Here is a 15,616-nt window from a genome sequence, read left to right on the forward strand (position 1 = left end):
CGCTTTCCCGCACTTCATTTGTCTGATGACCATCTTGATTTCTTCGATTGTTGGTGGAGTGACATCTATAAGAAGGTCTGTGTGTGTTGTATCGATGTCTGATGGATTCAATGGAGCTGGTCTATTCGGCAGTTCCTCGAAGTATTCTGCCCATCTATTCCACTGTTCATGAATTTCCGTGATTGTCTTTCCTTCTTTGTTCCTGACTGGTCATTGTATCATATAGCTGTTTCATATTTCCTTCTCTTGCAGTGTGGTGGTCGATATTCGGTACTATCCTTAAGCTTCGTATATTGTTCGTCTTGATAACCGTTACTCGACTACGTCCTAACGATGTATAAATCAGAAGACGAATACGAAGAGTTGATCGTGTTTATTACTGAACCACACACAGTTATCCAATATTACAGGTACGTCAAACAAGCATGAAAAAGCAGTGCCGTAGAGCCGGAGGAATGAGTAAGCATATACAATACGGTGTAGCGTAATACAGAGCAGAGCAGAGAGCAAGCAGAGCAAGAGCAGTAAACAGGATTAAGATGTAAATATATATATATAAGCGGAAAAGCATGAATCATCGGATCAAATAAGCGATTAATAATAATGCTAGCGGAATGAATATATGCGTAGGCAGTAAGCAATGTTCAAGCGTATATAATAAAAGTACAATGGTATAGATGGGTTGTTATTGTATGAATGACTGTCCATTAAATAAGTTAACAAAAGGGCTTAACTGGATTAGATGTAAACAAACTCAATTGTATCTTAGTTGCTATAGCAGCTTTTTCCGTCGTCGTTTCTTGTTCTCCCATGTATTACTGCTTGTCTGCTTTGATGCTTTTCTTCACTTCCTTGTTTGCTTCTGCGTACTCTGCTCGTGCTTTGACCTTCTCTGTTCGTGTTGGACTGTTGTTAATTGCTGTTCACTTGTTCTTCCTTTCTTGAACCTTGTCCAGGGTTTCCATAGAGATCCATTACTTATGATGATGTTTTTTGCGAGACAGAACCTCCTAACACGTTGAAGTTAGCTTTTCTCTAATGCCTATCCAGTTGTCCTCCATCATAGTTCCTTCTTTCTGTAGACCCTGTAAAGCTTGGAACCTGTTGTTGAGAGTTATCTTGAATTCGTTGAGCTTATCAGTATCTCGAAGGAAGGCTGTATTGAACCTTTGTAATGCTGTTTGTCCAATTGTCCAGTGTTTCTTTAGCTTCAGTCTCATCTTGGCCACAACCAGGTGGTGATCTGGGGTCAAATCAGCTGCTCTCCTGGTTCTCACATCTTCCATTGCTCTTCGGAATTTTTATTCATACAAATATAATCTATCTGGTTCTCTGTGGTGTGATCCGGAGAGATCCATGTCGCCTTGTGTATGCGCTTGTGTGGGAATATTGTGCCTTCTGTAACCAATTTGTTGAATCCACATAGATTTGCAAATCTCTCCCCATTTTCACTTCTCTCCAGGTCCATGTCGTTCCATTATATCTTCATGTCCTGAGTTGTCCTCTCCGGCTTTAGAAATTAGATCTCCCATCAAGATGGTCAGGTCTTTTCTTGGGCACATTGCTATCATTGATTGCAGCCTCGAGTAGAACTGATCTTTATCGTCGTCTCTGCTATCATTGTTGGGTGCATAACATAGATTAGCTTCCATTGTGATCCCCTCCTAGTTTGCTTTGAATGATGCTTTTATTATCCTGAGTCTATGAGATTCCCATCCCACAAGTGCATTTCGTGCTTCTCTGGACAGCATGAGAGCAACTTCCTGATTGTGTGGAGCATTTCTTCCTTCGTGATCGGAGTACAGCAGCATCTCTCCCGTACCTAGACTTTGTTGTGCAGCTTGTGTCCAATGGGTTTCGCTGATTCCGAGTACTGCCAAGTTGTATCTCCTCATTTCCATTGCTACGTGACTGGTCTTCCCGGTCTCCCACATTGTTCTGACGTTCCATGTACCTATAAAGAGTGTTGCTCGAATAAATAGAAGGAGCATCGGCCACGTGACTTCCGAAAAATCTCGGCTTTCATCCCTAGGCGTCATTCCTTCAACTCAGAGGACAGAGTTTAAATGATTTGAATTATTTTTTCTGGTCAGCGTTTTTAGGCTAGTTAGTTTTTCTACGGGATCGGGTCGCTTACCCCATGCCCAACCCTCCTCCTTTACCTAGGCTTGGGACCGGCAGTAACTCTAGAAGAGCTACAGGCGGAGTTTAAATTTATTCACTTCTTTCAAAGCTCAGTTCGGTTTATATCGACATAATCTGTTTTGTTGGTTAGAACTAGTCCTCCCACATGAATGATTTACATTTATTTTGTGATGAGTAGAAAAATTTTATGACCTGTCGCTGTATTAATTTGTGCTTCAGAATATAAGTATGTAGAATGTGTGCATTTGTAATATGAAGTGGTAGGGTTGAAATTAGGTGTGTGTGTATATAGATTGTGTAGAAAATAAATGAGGTCAGATGTGGTTGTTTAGATAGACGGTCCAGGTCTAATGAATATCCAAGCGTTCTTTCTCACAAAGGAGAGATTGATTTAGCATGAGGTGAAATTCTTCGTCTATTCGCCTCTCGTTATGTTTGGAAAAATTCTTCTGAAATATTTCAATGTTTTTGATATCAATTTGTTGATTATTGGATTTAGCATATACTGATACTGCTGATTTGAGCTGTAAGTTTTCCAATTTCACGGAACTTAAGCTTTCGTTGGCACTAGTCGAGATCTTACGGGAAGATTGTCCAATGAAGAAAGCATCAAAATTGGAACAAGCTAATCTGTAGACATAATTTTGTGTGGAAGTGAATTAGATTTTCTCTTTCATTCTAACTAACGAGTTCCTTAGAATATAATGTTTTTAATAATTTTTCCACTGAATAGATGCTCAGAGCAAAGTCGATATACCGATCCACATGTGTCAGTTTTCGAAGCATTTCTAGATTAAGACTACCGTAATAATCCCTTATAACTAAGCATTCAAAGAAAGCTAGTTCATTCAGTTCATCTTCCTATTTGAATGTGGATTGCTCGAAACCTGTGACCTCTACACAACGCAATCGATAACAGAAGTGATAAACAATTTCATATATATAATGCCAATATTTATATACTTGTTATATGTTAATGTGTTGGTAATGGATTTCCATTGTATGACGAGAACTACGTCTCACTCCAACCAATTCATGACATTGCGTGACCATCTTGCATTGTCATCGGTGGGTAACTGTCTCACATCCGACGCCGTTTAACTCCACACCACTCATATTGTGGTGTATGCTACTTAGGTCGACAGTAATAAACAGAATGTAACACCAATCGAAAGTTATATGGCTGGCAGTAGAAAGCGAAATAGAAAGGAATTGTGAATAAGAACTATTAGACATAACGTAAAGGACAATGATGTAAGATTTGCAAATGAAGCATTTAATATGTGGTTATCATATTTTACCAAGATAGTCTGTAAGTTTGTATGAAATAGAAAATTGATTGTCGCCACCTATGTCTTCGTTCATTACAATCACTCATGCCATAGAAATCAACCCATTCACACAGTGTTTTCATTATCCTTATTATCAGAATGAAATGCATCCTTTTAAATGTGAAGGGAGAGAAATTAGAATTCACTGAAGCTTTTGAGAATGTCTTTTTCTCACCTATTTTCAACTTACTGAACACTGATGATTGAGCGATTCACAACACCTACATTTTCGAAAACAAAAGTCAATTCAACATATTTATGTTTTATTCATTTTTGACCTGAATTAATACGAAGGGATTACGTAGCACGTGTACGTAATCACATCGTAACCTACAACTGTTGAATTCTTCTCAATTCCGGATTAGTTTCAACCACTCGGCCCTTAAACTGCTTCACATGTGATTTCATGATGTAGTTTATTTTGAAAATTCATGTTCCTTCAGGTTTGTACGAAGATCAAGCTCTTTATTCCGTTCTACTTATAATCCAGAACACTGTTCAGAGGGATATAGCAAACTGTTTGATGTTATTTTCAATTCATTAGGAAATATCACTTAAACATTTACGTCTTTGACAAATGACGTTCATAATAATTTTGATTAATATTGAGTGGTTTGCAATATGATGATATGCTAAGAGTTGAATTGTTTTCCAAAGTATGCAAAGTTTTGACATTCAGTTAATGTCTAGGTTAACAGAAATCGTGCGATACCTAGGCATATTTGATTAATTTCGAGAACAAGACTCATCACAGAATGACAAACACTCTCCAACAGACACCCAAACATCGTTTCACATCATGCCACTCACAATATCAACACAAACACAGCCGACTCCAAAATCAAAGCGGTTGGATTAATTTATGCAGTCAAGTTGGTCGTGTTAAACAAATCTTTGTATCTTATTTTGTTTATCCAGACTACTCATTTTCTCATCAAGTAATATCATTTTGGACATCTGTAATTTTCATCTGATACTCACGTTCAACTGACTGATTAAACAGTTGCTTTCACGAGATAAATTGGTGCTGAAGCACATCTTGTTAACCTACAATTTTAACAATGAAGATCATCAAATACTTCTTTGTCTATTACAGATTAATACTGGAATTAATGATGATTAAATGTTTGAAAAAGAATTATAAGATCCTTTTTTTCCAGATTGTCTGTTTGATGTAATGTACGGAAAATCAGTTTCAATTAAAAATGGACTGAATGAAACGAGCTGTAGTATCCTTGTTTGGACTGAACACTTCGTTTACAAGTACACGTATTAGGATATAAACACTTCTGTGATATTTCAACGAAGATTGAAATTATTTTAGGTGAAAGTTATTACAGTAAAACATATCACAGTTAATGAATGAAAATCTCTCTCGGATTGTAGTATTTTTTTTTTCATTACAAAAAACAGTTTTACTATGATGGCGATGTAAAAAATGAATCATATCAACTAGTCAGTCTAAAATTATAACTCTGCTCTAATATTTTGTTTTAATTTATAACAATCAGTATTGGACAATGTATATCCAGTATAACAAAGTTTAGGAGAATGTGGTGCAGCTTCAGTGTGAACAGAATTTGGTAATTCGTGAACAGATAAATTATCATTCGTTTGATTAGGAGTATGATGTTCAATAATGTTCTCATGAAGTGATAACTCTTCATCATCCTCTATATCCTTGTGAAATAAACTGGACGCAGTACAATCAAGTAACGGGGAAGATATTGTTTTCGACGGATGTGTTCGACATAGCACCAGTCACAACAAGATTACGAAAAGAGTTTTAATGAGTTAACAATCATTTGAACACAGTTTATCTAGTTGTACAATATAAGAGATGATACAATAAAGCCATATGTATTAAATGGAATATTGTTTTTTTATTTCGGTCCCCTTTTATCCAAAACTGTGTTTAATTATTGTTTTCCCTAATTTTTTTCCACTTTATCCAATAATCTGAATCTTGTATACTGTTAACATTAAATTATCAAGTAAATATACATGACAATTCTATAGAGTTTTCTTCGACACTACAGAGTACCTGAGAAGATAGTCAACATCATACGGAATTCTTATGATGGGTTAAACTACAAAATCGTGCATGGAGAACAGCTCACTCACTAGTTCGAATGAAAGATCAGAGTCAGTCAAGGTTGTTTACTCTCACTCTTTCTCTTTCTCCTGGTGATCGACTGGATCATGAAGATGTGAAAATCTGGAGGGAAGCACGGGATACAATGGACATCTGGGATGCATCTAAACGATTTAGGCTTCGCAGGTGATCTGGCTCTTCTATCACACACGCAACAACAAATGCAGGAGAGGACGATCAGTGTAGCAGCAGCCTCAATAGCAGTAGGTCTCAACATACACAAACAGGAAACCGAGTTCCTCCGACACAACACAACATGCACTAATCAAATCACACGTGACGGAAAGGCTTGGGAGGATGTACAAACCTCTACATATCTAGGCAATATTATTGATGAACACGGTGGATCTGATGCAGATACATGCGAAGGCGCGGATCGGCAAAGCAAAAGCAACACATCTACAATGGAAGGACATCTGGAACTCAAAATAACTGTCAACCAATGTCAAAGTCAGGATTTTCAATAGAAATTTTGAGACAATTCTACTGTATGGGGCGGAAACCTGGAGAACTACGAAACCCATCATCCCGAGTATAAGAGTGTTCATTAACAGCTGTCTACGCAAGATACTTCGAATACGTTGGCCAGACATTATCAATAACAACCTACTGTGGGAGAGAACAAACCAGATTTCAGTGGAGGAAGAAATCAGGAAGAAACGTTGGAAGTGGATAGGACCACATAGAGGAAAGCAGCCACCTGAGTCAGAAGACAAGCCTTCACATGGAATCCTGAAGGTCAAAAGAGAAGAGGAAGACCAAAGAACACATAACACTGAGAAATGGAAACAGATATTAGAAGAACGAATAACATCTGGATAGAACTAGAAATGAAGGCCAAGGACAGAGTGGGTTGAAGAATGCTGGTCGACGACATATGCTCCACTGGTGGTATTAGGCGTATGAAAGAAAGTAATGAATAGGAAATAATAATGTTAATTGTATGACAAGGACACAGTATTATATGTAATCCAATTTAACGATCTACATTTCTTTTCTGGTGTTTACCATTCTTTTCTAAAAGTGTACTACCAGGTAACTTGAGTGGAATTCTTAACACCAAACAAAAATCTGTCACTATGCATTTTCAATTAATTTATCATCCATCTTACAAATTATTCAACTGACTTCGATCAGCCCTAATAACTAAGCAACATGATATTTAATCATAATTGTTTAACTAATTAGTGTAAAACTGTGGTGTGATCATTGTTAGTTAATTAGGATAGAAATACCATAAGTTTATCAGACTAATTATTAGATTCAACTAAATTTTCTATTATCTATTAGGTTACTCTGAATTACACTGACTGAATATTTTGACCTGGTTTTCAGTTTATATTACACTTTTGTGTAGTATACCCATGATAGTTTAACTAATGTACTGTTTAACTAATGTGTGTTCAGTTGACAAATTAAAATTTCATTCAAACGGTTATTGAAAAATATTCTCGTCAAAGTACAGCACAATCAAGCTACATTATAAAACATTCTGAACACTCTGAATCAGTAGGTCTCAACATACACAAGAGAAAAAGCAAGATCCTCAAAGACAACACGGAGAACACCAACCCAGTTACACTTGATGGAGAAAGTATGAAACAGATGGAAACTTTCACGTCTTTGAGAAGCATCATCCATGAACAAGGAAGATCGGATGCAGGTGTGAATGTGAGGATTGATTGAGCAAGGACAGCATATCTACAGCTAAGAACATATGGAACTCAAAACAACTGTCAGCCAACATCGAAGTGAGAATCTTCAATACGAACGTCAAGACAATTCTACTGTGTGGAGCTGAAACTTGGAGAACTACCATAACCATCATCAGAATGGCACAAGTAGTTATGAACAATTGTCTACACAAGATACTCAGTGTCTGTTGACCGGATAACATCAGCAACATCCTACTATAGTAGAGAATGAACGAGCTTCCGGATGAAGAGGAAATTAGAAAATGACGCTGGAGGATTTCAATAAACCAAGTTTATTATGAATCCAACACTATGCTGTTTGAAATGTTCAAGAAAGTCAACCAACTACCGAATGCTTAGTATTTTTATTCTTAGCTTTTTTTTAATTATAACCTTAACGCATATGAAACACACATTTTGACTTTTAAAACAAAATAAGTACACTGTACTAAATATCGTAAACCAATCAACATAAAATAACCAAAGTAACCCATTGTGTTACTATGAAACAGGAAACGTTTTTCTTTCGACCAGTCGACCAACATCCAATTGATACTTTTCGTACTCACCAGTAATAAAACACAAGTGTTTTTATATTCATGTATTACAAATAGCAAAATTAATTTTAGTTCATGATTTACCTCATGTGGTGAATGTGGTGCTAAGTAAAGACGATAGATTCTACGTGATTCTTCACCAAGATCTTCTTGTGGTAGATGTTTATACAGTTCACAAATTAACCAAAACTCAATATTCTCTTCACTGTATTCTGATCTCAGAAAGTGATGAAACTGAGACAAACCATCTGTAAAATTAAATTATGCATAAAATTACTTACTAATCAGTGAATTTTGAGAAATAACTGACATGTTTGAGATTCTATTCAGCATAAAATTTTTGAGCATTTGATGTTTTAAACAATTGAAAAGATGCTAACAGTCCAACTAATGTCATTGACTAAAATACTAAATGAAAAACTTAAGTTAATAATACAGCTTTCTAATTTAATTCACTTTGAGATATATAGATACAGCTGCTACAGCAAGCCACATACTTATTGATAATATTGTAGAATAACAGTAAGACGGTTGTCAGTATACAGTGAGACTCGAACGACCTCTGAAAATATAGCTTTTTGATAACATTCCATTCTTACTTGGTTCCTTTGATGAAGCACATGCGTTCTTGATATTTATTGCATTTATTGGATAGATGACGAAATTTATGACGGAGATTTAGTTATTTATTCATGTACACATTTCTAACTTCAGTTTAAGTTCCATTAGTTCTCAGTTGAGATTGAAATTACTTACTTTACTTCCTTACGCCTGTTACTCCCAATGGAGCATAGGCCACCGACCAGCTTTCTCCAACCCACTCTGTCCTGGGCCTTCTTTTCTAATTCTATCCAGTTCTTGTTCATTCTTCTCATGTCTGTATCTATTTCTCGGCGTAATGTGTTCTTTGGTCTTCCTCTTCTCCTTTGACCTTCAGGATTCCATGTGAGGGCTTGTCTTGTGACGCAATTAGCTGATTTCCTCAAGGTGTGCCCAATCCACTTCAGCGCTTCTTCCTGATTTCTTCCTCCGCTAAAATCTGGTTTGTTCTCTCCCACAGTAACTTGTTGCTGATAGTGTCTGGCCATCTGATCCGAAGTATATTGCGTAGACAGCTGTTAATAAACACTTGTATCTTCCGGATAAGCCCCATACAGTAGAACTGTTTTCACGTTTGTATTGAAAATTCTAACCTTGGTGTTGGTTGACAATTGTTTTGAGCTCCAGATGTTCTTCAGTTGTAGGTACGCTGCTCTTGCTTTGCCGATCCGCGCACTTACATCTGCATCTGATCCACCGTGTTCATCAATGATGCTGCCCAGATATGTAAAGGTTTCCACATCTTCCAAAGCTTCTCCGACAAGTGTAATTTGATTGGTGCATATTGTATTGAATGGGAAAGTCTTGGTTTTCCCTTTGTTTATATTGAGACCTACTGCTGCTGAGGCTGCTGCTACAGTGGTCGTTTTCTCCTGCATTTGTTGTTGCGTTTGTGATAGAAGAGCCAGATCATCCGCGAAGTCTAAATCGTCAAGCTGCATCCTGCCTGTCCACTGTATCCCGTGCTTTCCTCCAGATGTTGATTGCTGCCTTCTTGTTCCTCCTCTCTTCAATTTTATCCAGTGTACCAACAGTGATCCATTCCTTGTGAGGGTGCTTCTTTTGGCCCAGAACCTCCTGACATGTTGAAACGATTGCCTCCTTGATACCTTTCCAGTTGCTCTCCATTGTAGTTCCCTCTCCACTGAGTAGATCATGAAAGGCTTGGAACCTGTTGCTGAGGGCTATGTTGAATTTGTTGAGTTTGTCAGCATCTCAAAGAAAGGCCGTATTAAACTTTTGTGATGTTGTACGCGCCGTTGTCCAGTGCTTCTTGAGTTTTAGTTTCATCTTGGCGACCAGCAAATGATGATCGGATGCTATATCAGCTCCTCTTCTGGTTCTCACATCCTCCATCGTCCTCCTGAACATTTTGTTGATGCAGATATGGTCGATTTGATTCTGTGTAGTGTGATCCGGTGAAATACAAGTGGCTTTGTGTATGTTTTGTGTGGGAATATGGTGCCACCTATGACCAGTTTATTGAAGGTGCATAGGTTTGCAAATCTCTCACCATTTTCGTTCCTTTCTCCCAGTCCATGTTGTCCCATGACGTCTTCGTATCCACTGTTGTCCTTTCCAACCTTGGTATTGAAATCTCCCATCGGAATGGTCAGGTCCTTGGTTGGGCACTTCTAGAAGATCGACTGCAGCCTATCGTAGAATTAGTCTTTAGTGTCTTAATCGTAGTCGTTGGTAGGCGCATAGCACGAGATGACGTTCATTGTAATGCCCTCTCTCTTTGTTTTGAAGGAGGCTTTGATGATCCTTGGTCCATGGGATTCCCATCCAACAAGTGCATCCTGCGCTTTTCTGGACAGCATCAATGCAACTCCTTGTGTATGTGGTGCATTTTCTTCTTCATGACTGGAGTATAACAGAAGTTCTCCTGAAGACAGTCGTTGTTGTCCAACCTGCTTTCAATGTGTTTCGCTGATTCCAAGAACCTCCAGGTTGTATTTTCTCATTTCTGCAGCAATTTGAAAGACTCTTCCGGTCTCCCACATTGTTCGCACATTCCATGTACCTATAAAAATTGTCGCTCTGGTTGTAAGATTGAAATATCATATCTCAAAACTTTGAAACTGACGAATTGCAAATATTTTAAGAATTTCAAACAAATGACTATGCTAAAGTTTATTGTTTATTGACACCGAAACTGGTTAGTTTATGACGTCCTTGTGTCCGAGGAAGATTAAATTATGGGTAACTTCTATTAATTATTTATTGACTGTTATTATACATACATTATTACTGTATAACTATTAAGTAACTAGATTATATGTATTTATGTTTCTCACATTATAAGCTTTCATTTGACCTATTGGCTACTATTATACGATTTACTATTCTTATGTTACTTCCCAATCTATAATTTACAGTCCCTTACACTCTCAGCCACCATTAGCTTAATCTTTTATATTTATTATTGCTCATTTTATGCTAGGAGGAGGTTTGCTTTGCTTGCTGATAAACCAAGTATGTTTGAAGTATACGACCCATACAGTGGGGGCTGAGATAGTGTTCCGGACTCAACGGGCAGAGCAAAGCAAGGAGAACCAATATGGACTTTGAGTTGAGTCTAGGCTGCTCGTACTAGTCAATGCGTCATTGGTTTGATATAGGACTAAGGTCATATAGATCGCAGTTTTAATTGACTATTTTATAACGTGATATTTGAAAGACCATAGGACATGAAAGACGTCATACTGTGTAATAAACGATAATAACAGATTACTAGCATATATTAGTCTATCACTATCGTAACTCATTGAAACTTGGGGAACTGAGTTCCAAAGAACGATATAAAGCTGACAACTGCATCCTTCTGATTGCTTACATTCAGCTTCAACTCTTTGATTTCAAAGAGTTAAGTAAAATGTAGGTGAAAAGAATCCAGTGAATGATCACATTTATTTTATTCTGATAAAATTTTCATACTTGTTTAGCCTTACAATAATAATCACATGACTGGTTCATGTTTTCTTTTTATTCATAATATTAACAATTCATGTTAAACGCTTCATTTGCATCATCCGATTATTTTAGAATTTATGTGTTATAGGTAATTTAAATAAAGGTTAAAATTTAAAGATTTTCATTATGTAACTCAAAATATCTTTATGTTTAGCTATGGAAACAAAACACTGCAACAAGTAATACTAAGTGAATTTAAACTTCACCCCGTCGCACAAGCAAGTGGCTATCAGAACTCAGTAGTTGAGTGGATAACGCTATGGCGTTTGAAGCGAACGGTACTGGGTTCGAGTCCCAGAGTGAACATCAACTCTGAGATGCAGGTGCATCCAGCTGACGATTCCCAAATAGGATGAAACGCGCGTCGTGGATTTCACTGCTAGCCACTATCCATCTTTGCTTACAAGACTGCAACACTTAGTTTCGAAATAGGTATTTTTGAAATATTTAGAAAATTTGACTTTTTTTAAAGAGTAGTCAAATGGACATGTGTCTTCATTTTACAGGGAATGCAATTATTTATATTCAATTCATTTGACTACAATCAGTCAGTCTGTAACAATTTCTACAAATATGAATAGTTTGTGAAAATTGTTGGTTCTAATACTTTACATCATGGAATAACCTTGGTTAAACAACCAGTGAGAACCTGAATAACCTGACCGCTGTTTCATTTTAGTAAAGAATCTCACAGTGGTATTTATTGATAACCTTGCCAAGGATTAAATTCAGGATCCTCAAGTTTTAAGTCTCTATCTGATCTTTTTCATATAACACAAAAACGTTTAACATTGCATGTAAACGTTTGTGTTGTATATCAATTTTAACTATACGCAACAAATTATCTAACTGACATAAATATTTTCAGGTATATTGAATGACATACAGTAATTAATCACAAATACATTTTTATACCTGTATCAGCTAAGAGCTTATCAAATGATTTTTCCCATTGTTGTAGTTGACTTCTTGTTGGTACATTATGGTAATTGAGAACTGGAGAGCTTTCATTAGTTGTTAAGAAATCAGAAGCAGATTTTTCTGAATGTTGACTTTCCGATTCAAAATTATCAAATCTGAAAGAATCAATCAGTTTTTCTATATGATGATCATTTACTGTTGTAGGCGATGCACTTTTACATTTACCTACTGGTCGTTTAAATGCATTGGAGAATGATCTCGGTAAAATATTTGTTATTAAATCATTCAGATAGCGGATACTATAATTAGAAGAAATACAATAATATTTTGTTAATAAATGCCTTTAGATAAGTGGGTTTTGTCACTCAATGATATCAACCAAAGAACTATTAAAAACTGAGAAAAACTAGTCAATGATTTAGTTATAGTATGAACTTAGTCAGTTGTACAATGTGTTCATCTCTCCAAAGAATAAAAACTAGGAATTTTAGATTTCTTGGATAGTTCATAATATTTAGGCCACTCAGCTGGAATGAGGTAATGATGTAGTATCGGTTGTTATGTTAAGCCCATATACTTTATTCTAGCTTCTGGCCAAGCTAATTCACCTATACATTATGAGTCATATTTTGATCTTGTTCATTATTCGCTTATTAACCTTGACTATATTTTTATATGAGCGCATATGTGTACCCTTCGTATCCTATTCATCATACGTCTGTCATTCATTTTTGTCTGCTCTAAATACTGATTAACGCTTGCTTAAAATGAGTTGGCTTCCCCGCCATCTCCAATATGCATTATTTTCGCTTCCCTCACGAGTTGGCTTCCCCGCCATCTCCACTATGCATCATCTTTGCTTCGATCGCTTACACTTGTGCATGTGCTTACAGCTTTCTGGTCTGCATCATTCATCAATAAAAATGTAGTTGCCGGTTCCTTTTGCCTTCTGATTTTATACACCGTTAAGATTGGTATAATAACGGTTATCAGGGTGAAAGATTAATGAAGCACGGCACTACAGTGACATTTTTTATTACATCCAATTTTCTTCAGTTTGGTTCATTGTCAATAGATATTTCACGGATTACTTCTCTACTTATGGAAAGGTACCTAGAAATACTTGGATTTTGTGGAAAAAAACGTTAATTTCAACAAATTTATGTCGTAGGAACAGGAAAATACGACGAAATAAAAGAACAAATTTTCCATTATGACACAATACTTATACAATGCCATCACGTAGTGGAATAGTTAACAGACTTGAGATTATTTATGACGCCGTCAATTGTCTTAAACGAAAATGCCAAACAAGTTTATAATAAGGGTCAAATTTATAACTACTTTTTCCTTACAGAATCAAAGCGTTGATTAGTGAACGCGATGTGTTTGTAATTACAATGTTCGATCTTCTAACAATCCCTTTTCTCAGTTACGTTACTACCTAATATCTTATATACTAACTTTATTGCAGACAATTTTAAATTACTTATTAGATTGTATCTTCAATATGACCATTATCTTCTACGCTTTGATCTTTGAAATTAGCTTCTTATTCATTCATTATTAGTTCAACAAATTTTTAGAATTTGCAATACTGTTAACTGAGACACCATCATTTAATTGTGATTAATTTAATTAACAATTATAACGGCTATTCGAAAAACTCAGCGGTAATGTCTCCGACGATGATGTCCGTCAGCAAGGGCCAGGATTCAATTGGTAGCACTATTCTCCCCAAGATTGAGGGCATACCTTCATGGCTAGCGTTGATGACCAAAAAACCCTTATTTGGGATTCCCTATCAAATATTACCAGCAACTGAAAATCTAAAAATGGTGCACTCAACGTTGAATCATTTAAAATAGTGATCATATTTTACATTATTCGAAAAAAATCGATCAACGCTGTGCAAACATAACATCGGTTATCACTGAATTACCGGTCAGTTATATATAGTGTTGTAAAACTATGACTGAAAGCTAACTGAAATAAACTTGATCATCGCTAAAGTTCTTTTCTTCAAATCTTAAAATAAAAAATTTATATTCCTCAAAATAATTATAACACGATTTCGAAACGGTATTCTAATTAGGTGAACTGTTTAATTGGAATAAAGCAAAAGACATAAAAATGTATTCTGAATAAACATGATAAAATATTAGGATTTGTTTTGTTAGTATATTTATGAGAACCAGTCACACTTTGAATTTTTTCATCAACTAATACAACGTTCATAACAATGTAACAATATACTGTTGACTTCTACCCGAAGTCTGTGCTGATGATGTCGTTCATAAAGACGATGAAAGCTCCACGATTAAACCATTCAGCTCAGAAAACAAAACTTCATCAAAATATCCGGTTGTTTCGTCTTACATAGCTATGTACACCAAGAAAAAGTCGGTGAGACTATAATTTATGAACGACATTTGAGCGACGCTAAAGTGACCTTCAGAATGTCCACCGACTAAATAAGATTAAATATGAATTATAAACAGGTGCGAGGAATTATAATAATAATTTACAGTTAATGGTTAGGTTTAAGAATTAGATTTAAAATTTTCATCACGAACTGACATCAGCTAAAATGTCAAAATGATATTTAGCTAAATGGACAAATAAATTCTGCATCCAATTCCATGACCTGTCAACCTAAATCTAATTAGTTCGTTCATAAATTATAGTCTTGCATTTTATATCATGTTAAAATATCTACTCAATATTCTTTTATTTTTTTGATAGTGTAATAAGAAGACGAAGATTATCAGTACTATGTGATATATTAGCGCAATACATTTTCGAAACAATCTGATCACACATATACTTGTTAAGAGTACTTATATATAACAATAAAAGGTCAACTAGATTGGAAATGGGGGGTAGGAGTAGACAATAATAATAATAATAATAATGTGAAAACATTGACACCTAATAACTCTGGATAGGATGTGTGAACATGTACCAAAATGGTTGCAGAAACAAATAGAATCAAATGACCTGATCCATCATCCTCTATTGTCAAATATATAATTGGAAAAGGGTATAAGATTAATCTTAACTCGGCTTTTGTGGTGCTGTATAAAAGTGTAAAAGGTCGCATACTAAGGTTTATTGAAGCCTTAGCCATACGAAAATTCAAACCCCCTTTGTGTATTCAAAAACACTTTATTCTCACCTTAAACCTACCCTGGTAATATTGGCTTATTATCCAGAATGATTAGGTTTCAATGTTGT

General features: G+C 35.9%; 1 protein-coding gene across 1 annotated transcript in view; it reads right to left on the reverse strand.

Moving 5' to 3' along the window:
- Window positions 1–7,604: 7,604 nt before the first annotated feature.
- The window catches only part of Smp_122870 (hypothetical protein), a gene marked incomplete at both ends in the record, with an annotated part of 22,796 nt that continues 14,784 nt past the window's right edge, over window positions 7,605–15,616 (reverse strand). The window contains 3 exons of the mRNA XM_018795939.1: window positions 7,605–7,670; window positions 7,967–8,130; window positions 12,374–12,678. Of these exons, the coding sequence (XP_018650201.1) occupies window positions 7,605–7,670; window positions 7,967–8,130; window positions 12,374–12,678 (535 nt within the window). The remainder of the gene's footprint in view (window positions 7,671–7,966; window positions 8,131–12,373; window positions 12,679–15,616) is intronic.

The sequence above is a fragment of the Schistosoma mansoni genome, chromosome 2 (genome assembly GCF_000237925.1).
Source record: "Schistosoma mansoni strain Puerto Rico chromosome 2, complete genome".
NCBI classification, from domain to species: domain Eukaryota; kingdom Metazoa; phylum Platyhelminthes; class Trematoda; order Strigeidida; family Schistosomatidae; genus Schistosoma; species Schistosoma mansoni.